Source organism: Trichophyton rubrum (assembly GCF_000151425.1).
Source record: "Trichophyton rubrum CBS 118892 genomic scaffold supercont2.6, whole genome shotgun sequence".
In the NCBI taxonomy this organism is placed as follows: Eukaryota; Fungi; Ascomycota; class Eurotiomycetes; order Onygenales; family Arthrodermataceae; genus Trichophyton; species Trichophyton rubrum.
The window spans coordinates 1,235,632-1,251,129 of NW_003456423.1; the positions used below are offsets into that span (position 1 = coordinate 1,235,632).

Sequence of the window (15,498 nt, forward strand, 5' to 3'; positions counted from 1 at the left end):
GGTTTGAAGTTTGCACTGTTTGCACCAAACCCTCCCTTTTCATAGGGTACTCAAGTTACGGATGAGTTGAAAGTGACTGCAGGAGCAAGATTTATCGTCTAAACGAAGGTGGTATATTAATACAAATATAATCTTCCAAACTATTCTATGCTATAAATCTGCCGAAGTGGCAGGACCGGTCTGTGGCCACTTTGTAACGTTAAGAAAAAGCAAGAGAGGGGAGAAGGATCGCTATGCTTAGAACGAGAAAAAGCGCAACAAGAATTCACGACAACAGGGAAACAGATTAGGCGCTATCCTTTTCACCCTTACTGTTTATGAGACTGAGAATGCAGTTCCAGCCTAGAGGTTGGTAGTCAAGAATTAGCAAAGAAGTACTGTATTCGCGGGGAGGCTCGCCGCATGGAACAAAACACGTACCAAGACTAACGAGGTTGACGACAAGAACTCGATGCTCCAAAGGCACGAATGTGAAGTTGGCTGCCTGTACCCATGGCCAGAGCATGAGATTGGTCTTGTAGGCAGTGCCAAAACTGGTTCGCAGCCTTTCCAATGGGTCATTTCCTTCGAGGATCGCCATGGAGGATAGGAAGCAGGTCAGATGCGTAGGAGTGAACAGGGTCTGATCTGCACACACTCTAGCAACTAATGTAAGCTTGGGGTTTTTAAGAACTATGCTTCGTTGCATGAACTTGTACCAAGTCGTGGCGCCAGGTCCGAAGATTGCTATATTTTCAAAGCACGAGTGACTATCAGCCTCTTGGATCTCGCATTGTAGGGTTTGAACGTAGTCCTGGGTGGCATACCTCCTCCGTAGAGAACCATTCGACTAGTACGCGCGAAATCATGCTTCTCAATTCCGACTCTATCGACGAGCTGTTGGGCTAGGACATCTCCGGTTCCAAAGAGTACCTAGAGGCCATCAATTAGCAAACTGCAAACTTGAGAAGGAAGCGTCATGTTGGAAACTCACAGCACTACCGACGCTCTGTGTAAGCAATGGGCGAGCAGCCAGCTTTGCTTGATACCTGCGTAGAGATGATGAGAAGAACGAATCCTAAAGTTATCAAGGGGAAGGAGAAAGATATATCTCCGATGACCCGAAGGCCCAGCGAACTCACCACCGCAGCATTATGAGTTTCCCTGCCTTATCCTTGGGAGCGTCGGGTGTGAGACAGCCAGCTTCATAGGCTCCTCAGGCTTATATAGCTGGTCTAAACAATGATGAAGAAGACGCGCCATCGCAGGGCTCAATCTCTGCTCATCCTCTCGTCCTGCTGACCTGGTGGAGCTTCTTCCGCCCGGCTTCAAATCGCGCGATCAAAACCTTGATCTGCCGCAAAGCCGACGCACTTTAAGCGCTTAGCGCCACGACCAAGGGATCTCCTGTTTGGGCGCCGAGGTAGGGCTTAGGGCTTGGCTTGAGGGTTCGCCGGTCACTCGCTTAGAGGTGGCTTATGTAATGCACCACATCGCGTTTTCTGGCGAAAGAAGAAAGTTGAACATCGAAAAGCGAGTTGGAGCGACGAAGACGTTCGACAAGCGCAAACATCGACAACGACCTCAAAGTCCTCCGGTCCTCCCTAATTCTCTCCCATATCCTACAACACCATCGATTCCGATACCAGCAATTATGGCTGACGCTGCTCGAGGACGCGGTGGCTTTGGCTCGCGTGGAGGAGACCGTGGCCGTGGCCGTGGTGGACGTCGCGGACGTCGTGGTGCTAAGAGCGAGGAGAAGGAATGGCAGCCCGTCACCAAGCTCGGTCGTCTCGTTAAGGCCGGCAAGATCAACAGCATCGAACAGATCTACCTCCACAGTTTGCCCATCAAGGAATACCAGATCGTTGATTTCTTCCTTCCAAAGCTCAAGGACGAGGTCATGAAGGTACGGACATACCGTCGTTTTTATTTTCTTTCCTCGAAATTGCATACGGCAAGCATTCGGAGGAGGACGAGTGATGGAATTATAATGCGCTTAGCGTTTTTGAGTGTTTTTGAGTTGTTCTATGCGACTGTGTTACAATTGTTGCTAATGAGGGTCATTTTTCGTGGGATCTAGATCAAGCCTGTCCAGAAGCAGACTCGTGCCGGTCAGCGAACCCGTTTCAAGGCCATTGTTGTCATTGGAGACTCCGAGGGCCACGTCGGTCTCGGAATCAAGACTTCCAAGGAAGTCGCTACTGCTATCCGTGCCGCCATCATAATCGCCAAGCTCAGCGTTCTCCCAGTCCGTCGGGGTTACTGGGGTTCAAACCTTGGTGAACCTCACTCTCTCCCAACCAAGACCAGCGGAAAGTGCGGTTCCGTTTCCGTCAGAGTATGTCTTTTCTATCTCATCCTTTACACAACGGCAAAGGACGTTCTCGACTAATTGGATAACCCTCTAGTTGATTCCTGCTCCACGTGGTACTGGTCTCGTTGCCTCCCCAGCTGTTAAGCGATTCCTCCAGTTGGCCGGTGTCGGTGATATTTACACATCCTCCTCCGGCTCCACCAAGACCCTTGAGAACACTCTCAAGGCCACCTTCGTTGCTGTCGGTAACTCATACGGTTACTTGACTCCTAACCTGTGGAAGGAGACCAAGCTCAACCGAAGCCCTCTCGAGGAGTTTGGTGATGTTCTACGGGAAGGAAAGAGATACTAAAAAAGAACAAATAGGACTTTCTTTCTTTCTCCCTTTGTCTATTTTAGTTAGCGGATAAAATTCCTTCCCAGCTTGTCAGGAGCTAAATGAAATAATGATTTCCATCCGACAGATTTATGTTCTTTTCCGTCAATTGCCTTTCCTAGGATACTAAGTCATATTACATCTTGATCCGTAGGGATTTCATACCAGTTTTGGATCTATCTTGAACGAGACACCACCACTAGGCACGTATCGGTTGTCATGGAACCGCATCGATAGCGAGTAAGTAAATCGATAGGATAATGCAAACCATGCATCTACGTCATGATTTCATAGGACGACCCAGAAAATATTACGCTGAGCTCCATAGGGCCACGCAGGTATAGTCAGAGTGCATGTCTGACAAAGAAGTAATTCCAACAGACCGGAGCATCCAGGCTGAGAGCCGACCCAGCGTATCTGCAGCCATGACTCTCAGGCACTTGTAGTTTGGTTTCATGTCTCGAGAGAAGAAGCCCCATGATTGTACTCCGGAGAATAAAGAAAGAGAGATAATGTAGTCTATTTGATATCGATAGCAGATACGTGACAGGCTGTAGGTACATTAGGGAGGTGGATAGAGAATACAAGGAAGCATATATATATTCAATCTGCCCCCAAAAACATACTGCTAGTATCCTGAAGATGTTGTTACTGCCTATATCCTTCATCTCGAGCACTCTAGCTCGCCCCTGTCTGACTCAAGATGGTAAACTGTCATGCAAGTACATATCCCTTCCTGTCTAGATGTACCTAGGTCTTTCAGGCTAGTAACAACAGCAACAATAATAACAACACATTTAGCGGCTCTCATAGCACACAAACCAGTCTCCTTTATATTTTTTCAAAAACACCACAAGAAAAGTAAACCCTACGGATTGCTTGTTTGATAAGACTTCTCTCACACCATCCAAAAAGCCCTCTTTCTTGCCTATATCAATCAACAAACTAGGTTAATATACTATATCTGTCATAGTAGCCTGCCTGAGCTTCTACCGCAAAGGTATCAAAAGGTATATCACAGCTAGTAACCATGGTGTGTTGCCGAGGATGCCGTCGTCCTATCATCCAGGATGAAGACAGTGATGAAAACAATCACAAACAGGTGATAGCAGGTGAGCCAGTGAATATTTAGCCTTTTTCTACCTTCCTTTCAGCATATTTGTCTTCTACCAGCATTGAAGACCTTGAGCCAAGTTAACAAAATCCTATCCAGTCCCAAGGAAGCCACCAGGTCCAGGATATCGAAAGATCACATCTTCCGCGTCGTTTCATCCCCCAAATCACCCGAAAGCAGGGGCGTCTTTCCAGAAACGAAGATCCAGTGTTGGTGATATCACTTGTCTTCCATTTGGCCTCACCAAGTCCGAGTCTCTGGCATCAATATCCCGTTTCTTCAAAACCGGCCCATCAAATACCGCGAAGAAGGGAACCGCAGCCAGATCAGATTCTAGACTATCTTTTAGTAGCAACATCACGCTCTTACGCTCCACGTTTGGAGGCAAACAGAACAATATGAAGGAATACGAAGACACGCTCGAAGAGCCATTTGAAGACGATGATTCCATGGACGGCTTTGACAAGCCCATGATCTCATTCCGTGGAGGTTCTGCATGGCAGGCTCTTGACCTAAACTGCGGAGTTCTCGCGTTGGACTTGTTCTGGCCAACTAAGAAGAACAGTCCCTTCGACAACCCATTTCGCCCAGATATCATGCCAGTCGAAGAGCTTGTTTCACTTTGCAACTTCAGAAACCTCCGAAAACTCAAGTTGACTGGAATGTCACAGTCTTATCAAAAGTACATTTGGCAGACCGTGTGGCTTAACCCTGCCATTGAAGAACTCGAGCTTGAGATGGCCTTGGAGCCTTGTATTCGACGCACTTTCAATGCTGATTGGCCATCTATCAAGGGGAATTGGTCCTACCGCACTGCCGATGAGATGCCTGGGGTATACTAGTAAGGATTCAAACTTCCTCCCGAATAACGATAATCATGCTAACTTGCACTTTCTACACCAAAGTGGAGAGTCCGGTGAAGGAGAATTGCACAGACGTGCTGGAGTTGGTGAATATCTAGACAAAGAATCCATTGGAGAGGCAAAGATCAGAGCTCTGGCAATGGGATGTACGCTCGACCGTTTACCAATTGTTAAGCTAACCCTCACTGGCTTCGTCGTGGATGCCGACCCATTCTTCATGTGGTTCAATCCACATCGCCTCCGCGTAATCAACTTCAAGAATGACTGCGTCGACGCTGGATTTGCTATCCCACGCTTCATTTCAGACCGAGTCGTCGTATCCTGGTCAAATACCGTGGCTGAATATGCCATGCAGGTTCGACATGTCAAACCTGGAGAGGTTAAACTCATCGATATTCCGAAGAGGAAGAACAAGGGGCCAACTCAGGCCAGACTCGTTGATATTCCCAAGAAAGGGAAGAATCCAGTCGACAAAGCTGACGAGACCAAGCTCGCCAACGAGAAGGTCAGCGAATGGCGAAAGGCAAGTATCGGCAAAGAAAATGCAGCCATCGAGAAGGCACCTGAGTGCTTCTCGGACAATGACGACGGCCTTAACCGTCGTCCTGCATTCCGCGTCAAAGGCTTCCCGAGAGCCAGCAAGAAGTGAGCTGGTTCGCCAAGCAAAGTCCTTCCTCCGTCCCAGCTTGGCCCCTGGAGTCCAATTAAAGTAGTCACGTGATGATACCTGCTCGTGATGACGTCATACAGGGCCTAGATTGATATCAACGATCTTCCTTCTTCTCTTTACTCTCTTTTACATTATCACTGGACTGGTCTAAATATTTTAAATTGATGACAGTATTAGGAGGGAGTGTGGAGTTTGATGACTTACGCCGATAACTGTTTAGTTCGCTGGTAAATAGTTTGATATGATATGACTGCTATCGAGCGGTATTCCATATTCTGAAGTACACGATCATAGTAAAAAATCGAGAAGACACAGGATATTAATTGATTTAAAATTGCAGCAGACAGCCGAGAGCCCAAATTGGAATTAACAATGAACAAAAATGGCCTGGTTCATAACTTTTGTACTGCCACAATGATGGAGGGTATTATAAAGTGAGCAGAAAGATTGCCGGCTACAAACTGGGGGTCTGAAATTCGATGGTATCATCTTAGTAAATAAGTGGCTATAGCACCATCCGGCTCCTTAAGATGTTTTTGTTGTCACACCTGCAGGACATCATACGTTCTCATTTTCTCCTACCCGGATATTGCCTTCGCTGTTAACGCCATTGGCCCAGAAACCATCCAAGGTGACCGAGCTAGATAAACAACCAAATTAGCAACCATAACCCCCATGTATTTGTGTCTGCATAAACTGCTTACATGGATCTTATTGTGTTATAAGAGGCGATAAGCCAATATCCAAAGACACCTTGAAGCAATATGTCAAGGATAGCAAAAACGATTATCTCTGCATCAATGCTCATCTTTCGAGCATTATTGGAGATAGCCCAAATGCTGCGTGCCTCATTAGTTATCTTTAAAAAATTATTTCAAGATAAAGTAGGTATGAACTTACACTGGATAGACGAGCAACACTGCCAGAGAGAAGCTTGCAATGGAAGTATAGAAATTGCGGGCCTGTTGATCTTTTGCGAGAGAGGCTCTACGGCCTTGGAAGCCGGTTTGGTACACAATTGTCAGGTATCCCAAACAAGAGATTACGAACCAGGCCCATTGATAGTGTTTGTCCATGAAGGAGCTGCTGAGAGCAGCTACAAACATGATAAGAGCTCCAGAGATTGATACCAACAGGCTGGCCCCGTTTACCCCAGACAAAAACGAGAGACAGGTGAGAATCAGCGGCACGGTCAACATCCAGTTGACGTATCGAATCCAGTACACCTCACGGCAGGCCTCCTGGATAGTATCCGGCGAGTGTTTGTGGTGTTTGTGGTAGGTAGAATGCTTATACGATACTCCGTATCCCATAGCCATTGCAAAGTATGAGAGGAATGATATAGTAGTAACGAGTGAAACCAAGCTGTGAAACAGGCGTTTTTGCTAGAGGACGTATTAGCAAATGTCTTTTCTAGCCGCCATACAATTGCAGCCTTACTGTAGGGACTCTGCCAGCCAGAACGTAGAAAACCAGGGATGAAATAAGCATCAGAATGGCAACGACCCTAAAAGACAAGTCAGACAAAGAATATCTTGATATCTGCCTTTATGGAGATAGAGCTTACCATAAGCATCGTCGCCCAACCCCTGATGATTCCTCCATGATCAGATTTCGACCCGGGATAGGGCTGATAGGAGGAACACCGATATCCCCCATTGTGTGCATGGCGTCTTATATAGCAACCGTTAATCTGATAGTTGTTTAGTTATCTCTTTGAGAGTTGAGGTGAAGTAGTGCGTCGGCCAGGTTCGTGGTATGAAATTTCCGTATGCTCCTGACAACTATACCTGCAAGCACGGATGTAGTATAGGGAAGTATGCAATAATTAGCAACAAGCAGCATCTACCCCTATATAAATGGGTTTCCCCGCGTTACCAGATAATCAAGGCAGTTGCCTCCATGGAAGTAAAAATGAGAGTTCGAGAAACAAGAGATGACTTCATCGCCGTCATTCATGCCTTGCCACATACGAGTGGTCCAATCGGGCTCGAAAGACGCCTTGAGGAGAGTTTGGAGATTAGGAAGGATGCTGCCAGGTCATCCAGGTAGCACTGGCCTGTCGTTTCTGACGTGCAGTTCGTTGGGCCTACGCCTGGAACGCAAGATAGCTTGTAGTTACCGTCGGACAGGGATTCTGCAGCCGACGAACTCTGTGTAAGCTGCATCTCTAGCCAAGGACGAACGAAGGAACAAGGTTATTATTTATTTTAACATCCAAGCTCGCATGCAGCCTATGACGTTAAAATCATTCGACTGGACCCAATATCATTACCTGTTTTTTTGAGGCTGCGTAAGATGGTATAACTGGCCGATTACGACCTATAAAATCAGCATGGCATTGCAAAGTTAGTTATAATACACATAACATACACAAAGATGGACGGGAAAAAATAGCAGGATCTAGATGATCTATGTTACACGCTCAAAAAAGGCTATAGTGAGGGGAGGTTTAATTGGAAGTGCTTGAACCCGTATCACACTGTTGATCTATCTCATGCACAACCTCTTCACAGCGATGGCAAAGGTCCTCTTCGCCCTTTGACCCGGTTTCTGTAGGCTGGACTGCGTAACGCCAGCAACGAAGGCATTTGGCCTGAGTTGGCGTATACACCCATGCTTTCCCGATTTGATCTTTTGGTAGCTTGAACTCAGAATTGTAGCTCCATTCGGCCTGTGTAATCTCATTTAGAACGGAATCACACTCTGAACCTATAGTGACGGAGGATACGACAAAGAAATCGGGGAGCTCAGATTGTAACTGCTCTGATATTTCAAACCCTTCGGGTAGAACAAGATGCACAAATGATTGCAAAGAGGACCCCATTTGCTTTTTAGACCGAGCAGTTTCCTGCATAGCCTTGATTGCAGAATTGGCGGCAACCATAGCGGAATATTCATCTTCTAAAAGATTATTCTTCCACTTGCTGTCTGGCGATTTAATAGTCCGCTGGAACGGATGTTTCAAACATCCTTTAATGTTTCCAGGGGTGTGTTCCCAAGTCTCTTCAACCAGCAAAGGGACTATTGGGCCAAGAAGGCTTTGAATGTGCGTGTATATATGGAACAAGGTGGTCTGTGCAGCTCGTCGACTCATTCCAGACTCTGAATCCGCATATAACCGATCTTTGATGGCTTCGATATAGAATGCTGAGAATTCTAGGTTGGCCCATTTGTTCATTGCGGTCACAGCTTTGAAGAACTCCATTTTGTCGACCGCTTCCTGGCTTGACTTGACGAGATTGTGAAGTTGTACCAAAGCAATCTTGTCAATCGCATGTAGTGACTCGTACGGAACTTCATTCCTTGGGTCGAAATCTTGAAGCGCACCGAGAAGCAGCTTAAAAGTGACACGAAATTTATGAAGACTGATATTGACTGCTTTGAGTACCTGTTGACCAATAACCACATCTTTCGTGTAGTCACTCCCAGCAGCCCATAGTCGAAGGGCATCAGGACCGAGGGCGTCGTATACCGGAACATCTGGATTTGGCTTTGGGCCTTTTCCTTTGATCTTTTTGGGCTTTAGTGGAGGGAGAAGTGTACCACCCATGATTTCGTCAGGCTGTATGGTATTCCCGATCGATTTGCTCATCTTACGACCATACTGATCGAGAGTAAACCCATGTGTAATAAGGGTCTTGAAAGGGGCCTTAAACGAAGATTTACTCCCTTCGGCAAGCTGATGGGAAATATAAGTCAACAAACTGGATTGGAACCAGCCACGGTGTTGATCGCTTCCCTCAAGATATACATCTGCTGGCGAATTTTCAGGGGAATCATCTTTAAGCTGAGCCCAGCTGGTGCCACTATCGAACCATACATCCATTGTATCTGTTCCGCGTTTATATTGCGGTGGGCTCGAATCACGGAGCGAGGCGGGGAGCCACGCCTGGTCGAACTCATCGTCAGTCCACCAAGCATCTATACCACGTTCTTCGATCATTTTCATGATATGAGACACACTCTCTTTACTGAGTATAGCTTCTCCAGTGGTGCGGTGGTATAATGCCGGTATAGGGACTCCCCATGCTCTCTGGCGGGATATACACCATTCACTTCTATTTCTGACGAAAGTCTCCAGTCTCGACTTCCCACTTGGCGGGATAAATTGGACAGATTGCAGAGCTTGAATGGCTTCGCCACGAATATCACCAACATCTGCAAACCATTGTTCTGTGGCACGAATTATGACAGGGAGCTTTGAACGCCAATCATAGGGGTATTTGTGCTTGTAATCATGCTTGTGAATGAGAATTCCCGTTTCCGACAAGTATTTGATGACAGCATGGTTTCCATCCCCTAGGACTTCTTTGCCAGTTAGAAGGTCAGGCTTTGTTGGCATAGCAGATTGGGTAAAGCGGCCTTCCCCATCTACAGGAGCATATGCTGGAATTCCGAGAGCGAGACAAGCTTCGTAATCCTCCATACCGTGGCCTGGAGCGCAATGAACAATTCCGGAACCGGCATCTGCTGTCACAAAGTCTGCAGCTATGATCCGTTGTTTTTCAGACTCGGGCCCTTTGAAGTGGGAACGGTAGGTCGAATTTAGCAATTCAGAGCCCATAATAGCCGGTATAACGACAGTGAAATCATCTTCAAGTAGCTCTTGGAGGTATTGCAGCCTAGACTGTGCCACGAGGAGTTTTCCATGGCGAGTCGAATCCACGATGGTATATTCAAAATCAGGGTTAACCGCCAATGCCGCGTTTGCAGGCAGCGTCCAAGGTGTTGTTGTCCATATAACAGCGGAAATATCACTCCCCGCAAGCAAAGGGTGTTCCAGGATCTGAGATGGTAGATTATCCAGAACGAACTTAACCAGAGCCGCAGTTGATATATGATCTTCCTTGTACTCTAACTCAGCTTCAGCAAGCGCCGTACCAGACGAGGGAGACCAGTAAACCGGCTTGTATCTCCGGTAGATGAGCCCCTTTTCAACCATTTCCAGAAATACGGCCAATTGCCTACGTTCGAAGTCTTTATTCATCGTAGTATATGCATTTTCCCAATCTCCCATGATTGCCCAGTTCCGGAATCCCTCCATCTGCTGGGAGACAGTCTTTTCTGCAAGTTGTCGAGCAGCTGACCGAATCTGCGCAGCTCCATCTCTCCCAGCCGACCTCAAGTCGCCCAATTCCTTTTGACCTTGAAGTGCCTTCAGCTCAATTGGGAGACCATGACAATCCCAGCCAGGTACATAATGAACTCGTTTTCCTCTTGCCAATTGCACGCGACAGATTATATCCTTCAATATCTTGTTTAGCGCATGTCCAATGTGTAGTTCACCGTTAGCGTATGGCGGCCCATCGTGGAGTGTGAAAGTAGCTGTTGCAGGCCGGTTGCGTTGCTGCCAGCTGTAGAGGTCATCGCTGCATCGTTTGAGATATTTCGACTGGTCAGCCAAAGCTATCCGAGGAGGGAATGTGGATTTCGGAAGCTTTAGCGTCGATGACCAAGATCGCGCGAGGGATCGCGACAGCTCCGGCATGCTCTTCTTGTTTGCATTTCTTCTCGCTGTTGGAGTTTCAATTGTTCGTGTTGAAAAGCCGATGGGAGAAAAAAGTTGTATGTATTTGCTAATACAGTATGATTAAGCTCTAACCAATAAACGAGCGTTACTAATTACCAATATCGTACCTTCTTGTAAAATTACGGCATTGCAATATCACAAGAAACTTAATAGTATGGAAATATATTTGGTGTAAGTATTTCTGTATGTCTTCAAATATATCAAGAGGGATATCTGTCTTAAAATATCTCATGCAAGCAAAGTATTCAAACGCCTGCCCAGCCCAATCCTTACCTAGATATGTACCGTATGAAAGAAATTCACAAATCGCAACATGTTAATACACAGTCAAACAATTGACAGAGCCATTCTTGAGAACTTCAAAAAGTAGACCCGGGAATCCGTACAGTTCGGTATTACCCAATGAACTAGGTATTTCTGAGTTATGATCTGTTTTGTTTTTATTGGATGGGTTATCTTCCCAACTGCCCAAAAATTCGATGCTACTTCCCGGAGTCTCACCCCAGCCGCGATTGAGCACCATACCCCTCTGGAAGGAAGCTTCTTCTGCAGGGCTAGCATAACTGCCTCGCCATCGTTCCTTAAGTATTGGGGAAATTTCTCCATATGGTGTTTCAGATGTGATTGCCTCCTTGTTGGAACCAAAAGGTAGCATCCACCTGCAGCGCCTATGCCGGTTGAAAGGGTATGAGCCTGGGACATTGCCATGTAGTATAATTTTCGATGTGACAAGTTCTGGTGTACCCCCCGTCGCATATAATTCTCTTGTGGGTGACCCTGGCGAGCGGCGACCAGATGTAGATGGGGCAACTAAGATGTCGAAGCCATGGCTGAAATAATTATAGAAACAGTCACTAGGTAATGCAGATTCATTATTTGTTGCTGCGCCTGAATCCTCTTCCGATTCATCAGTCAAGGCGCTATCAAATTGTGGATCGATATCTGAGGGATCAGTGGGTGGAGTAGGTAAGTTGCCTCCGCCATTAGTCGTTCCAGCTACATTCTTCTCTCCTTCACCGTGGATTAGAATACGGCTGTCACTTTTTCGATATATGGCATCTGGGGGCCCTAATTCTGTGATAAGATCTTGAGGAGTTGTTTCACCGAGAATGATCCAAAAGGGGTTGCTTGATCGCCTGATAAGCTCGATATGCCCGCCCTCATGAACTTTGACAAGTTCGACCTCATCCGCAACAGACTCCTTGTTCTTGCCCATTAGTGCGCTCGATCGCGGATATTGGGGTTGACGGGTAAACAAGTTGCTTTGCCCATCCGACCATGATGATCCCTGAAATATAGCCATAGACAAGGCAGCGGATGCAGCAGAGGAAGACATCAGTGAGACAAAATCCTGCTTTTCTGTCCATGCGCTATGGAGTAGAGAGAATGAGAATGCAACTCCAGGGTATGATAAGACATAGGTCCCATGGGTTTCTCCCGCAACAGGAGGGGTGTACTCTCCGGGATAAGTTGGTCCAAACAATCTGTTGTATATGTGACGAAACCCAGGACCAAATCCTGGTGGATCAGAAGGTGATTTTGATGGCTTTACTACCTCATGGGTTTTGTAGACGAGGGGGATCTTGCTGAAATCCAAAACTTCAATCAGTCGCAGGCGTTGGTCAGGCCCGTCAAAACGAAGTCGCAAACCGTTCTCTGGAAGTTGCAGTATGACAGGCTCCTGGAGAGGTTTGGCGATGTCATAGACTAGTTCTAATGCCTTGTATATCTCGGGAAGAGACTTAAGACGGGTGACGACGTGGTGCAGTGATGCCCCAAGAGCTACAGGTACATCAGCTAGGGCTTAGACAGCACAGTGACTGGATAATAACGTACTGAGGAATCCAAGGGCTCGGCCAGGCAAGACAGGCGCGGGGCTATCTCGAGAGGTAGCCATGATGGTGAAGTATCGCAAGTAGAATCATCAGCACCGATAAGTGTTTCGTCCGGATAACACGAGACGCATGCTAGGCTAGGAATATTTATCTCATCGGCAACTGAGGGTAGAAAGGTTTGATATATTTGGGCGGAGCGTTGACGGTCATTCAATGAGGTCATACGCCTGAACCTTGGAGGCGTAGAGGCGACACGTGATCTTATCACATGTCATTGAAAATTATGTAATCATAAAGCTCAGGCCACCGTTGGTTTGTTTACTTTTTCCCTTTTTGGATTAAAAACTGCGTTTCTGTAGGAGAGAACCTACCAGCATCTTTTTTATCTTTGCAGGGTTTATTCTTGATAGGATTTTTTTTGGTTCGTCTGGAGACGGTAGCCTCGCGACGCATATGAAGGGCGCTTTTTGCTTCATTATTGCTAATAACGTACAGTTTTTCTGGAGATGGCCGGGGGCACCAGGCCTCAACCCACACGGGAGCTGAAAAAGCCAGCATTGCGAGGTTCAACCAGACCACGAGCTTCTATTGCCCCTGAACGAGTAGAGACCCCGAAAATATCCTCGCGGACACAGACACCCAGTGCGACACGAGCTCTGAATTCCCCTACTGAAAATGCTGGCAACAAACGAAAGGAGCGTGATTTTGAACAGAATGTTCCTGGGGACACAAATATCCGGGTCATTGTCCGCTGCAGGGGCAGGAGTGATAGGGAGATCAAGGAGAATAGCGGCGTTGTTATATCTACTGAAGGAGTGAAAGGGACAACTGTGGAAGTGTCTATGGGTCCCAATGCGCTGGGAAATAAAGAGTACCAATTCGATAAGGTCTTTTCTCCAGCCGCCGATCAAGCTATAATATTCGAGGATGTCGTTACCCCGATATTAAATGAGGTACACTTGCCATTTACCTTTACCAGTGGCACTAAATTACTAATCCCACTATCTAGATGCTCTCCGGATACAATTGTACCATATTCGCATATGGCCAAACTGGTACCGGGAAAACGTATACCATGTCAGGCGATATGACAGAGACTCTTGGATTGCTATCGGACAGTGCTGGTATAATACCGCGCATTCTTCATGCTCTATTTCAAAAGATCGAAGGCGTTGATAGTTCTGTCAAATGCTCCTTTATCGAACTGTACAATGAGGACCTCAGGGATCTTCTTTCGTCCGAAGATAATGTCAAGCTGAAAATATACGAAGAAGGCATGAAGAAGGGCCACAATGGTACCATGATCCAAGGAGTGGGCGAAACATATATCAACTCTGCATCTGCCGGGATTAAACTGCTCCAGGAGGGCAGTCATCGGCGACAGGTCGCTTCAACAAAGTGCAATGACCTCAGTTCACGAAGTCATAGTATTTTTACCATTACCACCTTCCTCAAGCGGATTTCGGACAAGGGTGAGGAATATATATGCAGCGGAAAACTAAATCTCGTTGATCTTGCCGGGAGTGAAGACATTCGACGTAGTGGCGCTGAAAACAAGAGAGCTACTGAAGCTGGGTCGATAAACAAGAGCTTGCTTACACTTGGACGAGTTATAAATGCTTTGGTTGACAAAAGCCCTCATATACCCTATCGGTAAGCTCTCTTTCACCTTTCTGGATACAATTTAGTCAGCGGTCTACTTACACAATATAGAGAATCTAAACTCACACGTTTGCTTCAAGACTCCCTGGGAGGCCGTACGAAAACGTGCATAATTGCAACAATATCTTCTGCCCGCTGCAACCTGGAAGAAACCATGTCTACGTTAGACTACGCTTTTCGGGCAAAGAATATTCGAAATAAGCCTCAGATCAATTCCTCAATTTCCAAAAAAGCGCTACTGCGAGAATTCACAACTGAGATTGAGAAATTGCGAAGTGATCTAATAGCGACGAGACAGAGAAATGGGGTTTACCTTTCGGCTGAAAACTACGAGGAAATGACTGTGGAAAGCGAATCTCGCCGCATTCTTAGTGAAGAACAACGGGCGAAGATCGAGACAATGGAGATCAACTTGAAAACTAAAGTTCAAGAATACCTCGCTTTGACTAGCAACTTCAACGAGATGAAAAAGAAGAATGAGTCAACACGGTCAACGTTAGACCAGACAAAATCTCTTCTAGAACAGACCGAATTGATTTTGAGTAAGGCTCAGAAGGACCTAGAAGAAGAGACATTGTTGCGCCGGGCGCATCAAGTGACCGAACGGAAACTCCATGATATCGGCTCGAACCTACTCTCGGTTATTGACCAATCTGTAACAGACGTTTCTGGGTTGCATTCTAAGCTTAGGAGGCGGTCAGTTCTGCACAAACAGAATAAGAATGCCTGGGAAGATTGCACTGCCAGGGTTCTGGACGTCACAAAATCAGTTGATGGCAGGATGACGCTACTTCATTCCCAGCATTCGACTCTCATTAAAGGGCTTACTGCTCGGGTGGAGGCCTTTGTAAGAGGTGAACTAGAGGCCCTGAAAAAGAGTCGTGCACTTTTTACGGAAACAGAGACCTCTCTTTCAAAATTTGAAGAAGACTCCAGAAGTCAAAATTACAAGAATCGAGATACTATGAATGAAGTTCTGGAGGAAATAAAGACATTGAGGGAAGATGTGCAAGGTAAAGTTGGGGAAGGATTGAATGGACTTTCTTCTGCAGCGGCGAGGATCTCTGGGGAAGTGATACAGGAACTTCAGCAATTCGATTCCGAGGTAGGTTTTGCACACCATAAGAAACAGAAGTAATGGCTAACCAA

General features: G+C 46.5%; 8 protein-coding genes across 12 annotated transcripts; 4 read left to right on the forward strand and 4 right to left on the reverse strand.

Moving 5' to 3' along the window:
* Positions 1 to 90: 90 nt before the first annotated feature.
* Positions 91 to 1,299, reverse strand: TERG_05865 (uncharacterized protein). Of its 5 annotated transcripts, XM_003233948.2 has the most exons (5): positions 1,122 to 1,299; positions 974 to 1,028; positions 807 to 912; positions 421 to 726; positions 91 to 342 (listed from the first exon to the last, which is right to left on the reverse strand). In XM_003233948.2, exons 1-5 carry the CDS (start codon positions 1,130 to 1,132, stop codon positions 287 to 289), a joined length of 534 nt encoding a protein of 177 aa, XP_003233996.1. In that variant the 5' UTR covers positions 1,133 to 1,299; the 3' UTR covers positions 91 to 286. The 5 variants fall into 5 exon arrangements, with proteins under 5 accessions (XP_003233996.1, XP_047604495.1, XP_047606714.1 ...); XM_047748512.1 differs by having other exon boundaries at positions 91 to 726; XM_047750047.1 differs by having other exon boundaries at positions 974 to 1,299.
* A 334-nt stretch (positions 1,300 to 1,633) lies between these two features.
* On the forward strand, positions 1,634 to 2,648 carry TERG_05866 (40S ribosomal protein S2; the record flags this gene model as incomplete). The annotated part of the gene is made up of 3 exons (XM_003233949.1): positions 1,634 to 1,888; positions 2,063 to 2,320; positions 2,391 to 2,648. The coding sequence occupies 3 exons, from the start codon at positions 1,634 to 1,636 to the stop codon at positions 2,646 to 2,648; spliced, it is 771 nt and encodes a 256-aa protein (XP_003233997.1).
* A 1,909-nt stretch (positions 2,649 to 4,557) lies between these two features.
* TERG_05867 (uncharacterized protein) lies at positions 4,558 to 5,298 on the forward strand (the record flags this gene model as incomplete). Its single annotated transcript, XM_047748513.1, has 1 exon — positions 4,558 to 5,298. One exon carries the CDS (start codon positions 4,558 to 4,560, stop codon positions 5,296 to 5,298), a length of 741 nt encoding a protein of 246 aa, XP_047604496.1.
* Positions 5,299 to 5,877: 579 nt separating this feature from the next.
* Positions 5,878 to 6,987, reverse strand: TERG_05868 (uncharacterized protein; the record flags this gene model as incomplete). The annotated part of the gene is made up of 5 exons (XM_003233951.1): positions 5,878 to 5,959; positions 6,024 to 6,158; positions 6,220 to 6,704; positions 6,760 to 6,826; positions 6,887 to 6,987. 5 exons carry the CDS (start codon positions 6,985 to 6,987, stop codon positions 5,878 to 5,880), a joined length of 870 nt encoding a protein of 289 aa, XP_003233999.1.
* Positions 6,988 to 7,771: 784 nt separating this feature from the next.
* On the reverse strand, positions 7,772 to 10,810 carry TERG_08876 (isoleucine-tRNA ligase; the record flags this gene model as incomplete). Its single annotated transcript, XM_003233952.1, has 1 exon — positions 7,772 to 10,810. The coding sequence occupies one exon, from the start codon at positions 10,808 to 10,810 to the stop codon at positions 7,772 to 7,774; it is 3,039 nt and encodes a 1,012-aa protein (XP_003234000.1).
* A 358-nt stretch (positions 10,811 to 11,168) lies between these two features.
* TERG_08877 (uncharacterized protein) lies at positions 11,169 to 12,749 on the reverse strand (the record flags this gene model as incomplete). The annotated part of the gene is made up of 2 exons (XM_003233953.1): positions 11,169 to 12,634; positions 12,689 to 12,749. The coding sequence occupies 2 exons, from the start codon at positions 12,747 to 12,749 to the stop codon at positions 11,169 to 11,171; spliced, it is 1,527 nt and encodes a 508-aa protein (XP_003234001.1).
* Positions 12,750 to 13,193: 444 nt separating this feature from the next.
* TERG_12344 (uncharacterized protein) lies at positions 13,194 to 14,344 on the forward strand (the record flags this gene model as incomplete). The annotated part of the gene is made up of 2 exons (XM_003233954.2): positions 13,194 to 13,640; positions 13,697 to 14,344. The coding sequence occupies 2 exons, from the start codon at positions 13,194 to 13,196 to the stop codon at positions 14,342 to 14,344; spliced, it is 1,095 nt and encodes a 364-aa protein (XP_003234002.2).
* Positions 14,345 to 14,503: 159 nt separating this feature from the next.
* Positions 14,504 to 15,487, forward strand: TERG_12345 (uncharacterized protein; the record flags this gene model as incomplete). Its single annotated transcript, XM_047751313.1, has 1 exon — positions 14,504 to 15,487. One exon carries the CDS (start codon positions 14,504 to 14,506, stop codon positions 15,485 to 15,487), a length of 984 nt encoding a protein of 327 aa, XP_047606715.1.
* Positions 15,488 to 15,498: the final 11 nt, after the last annotated feature.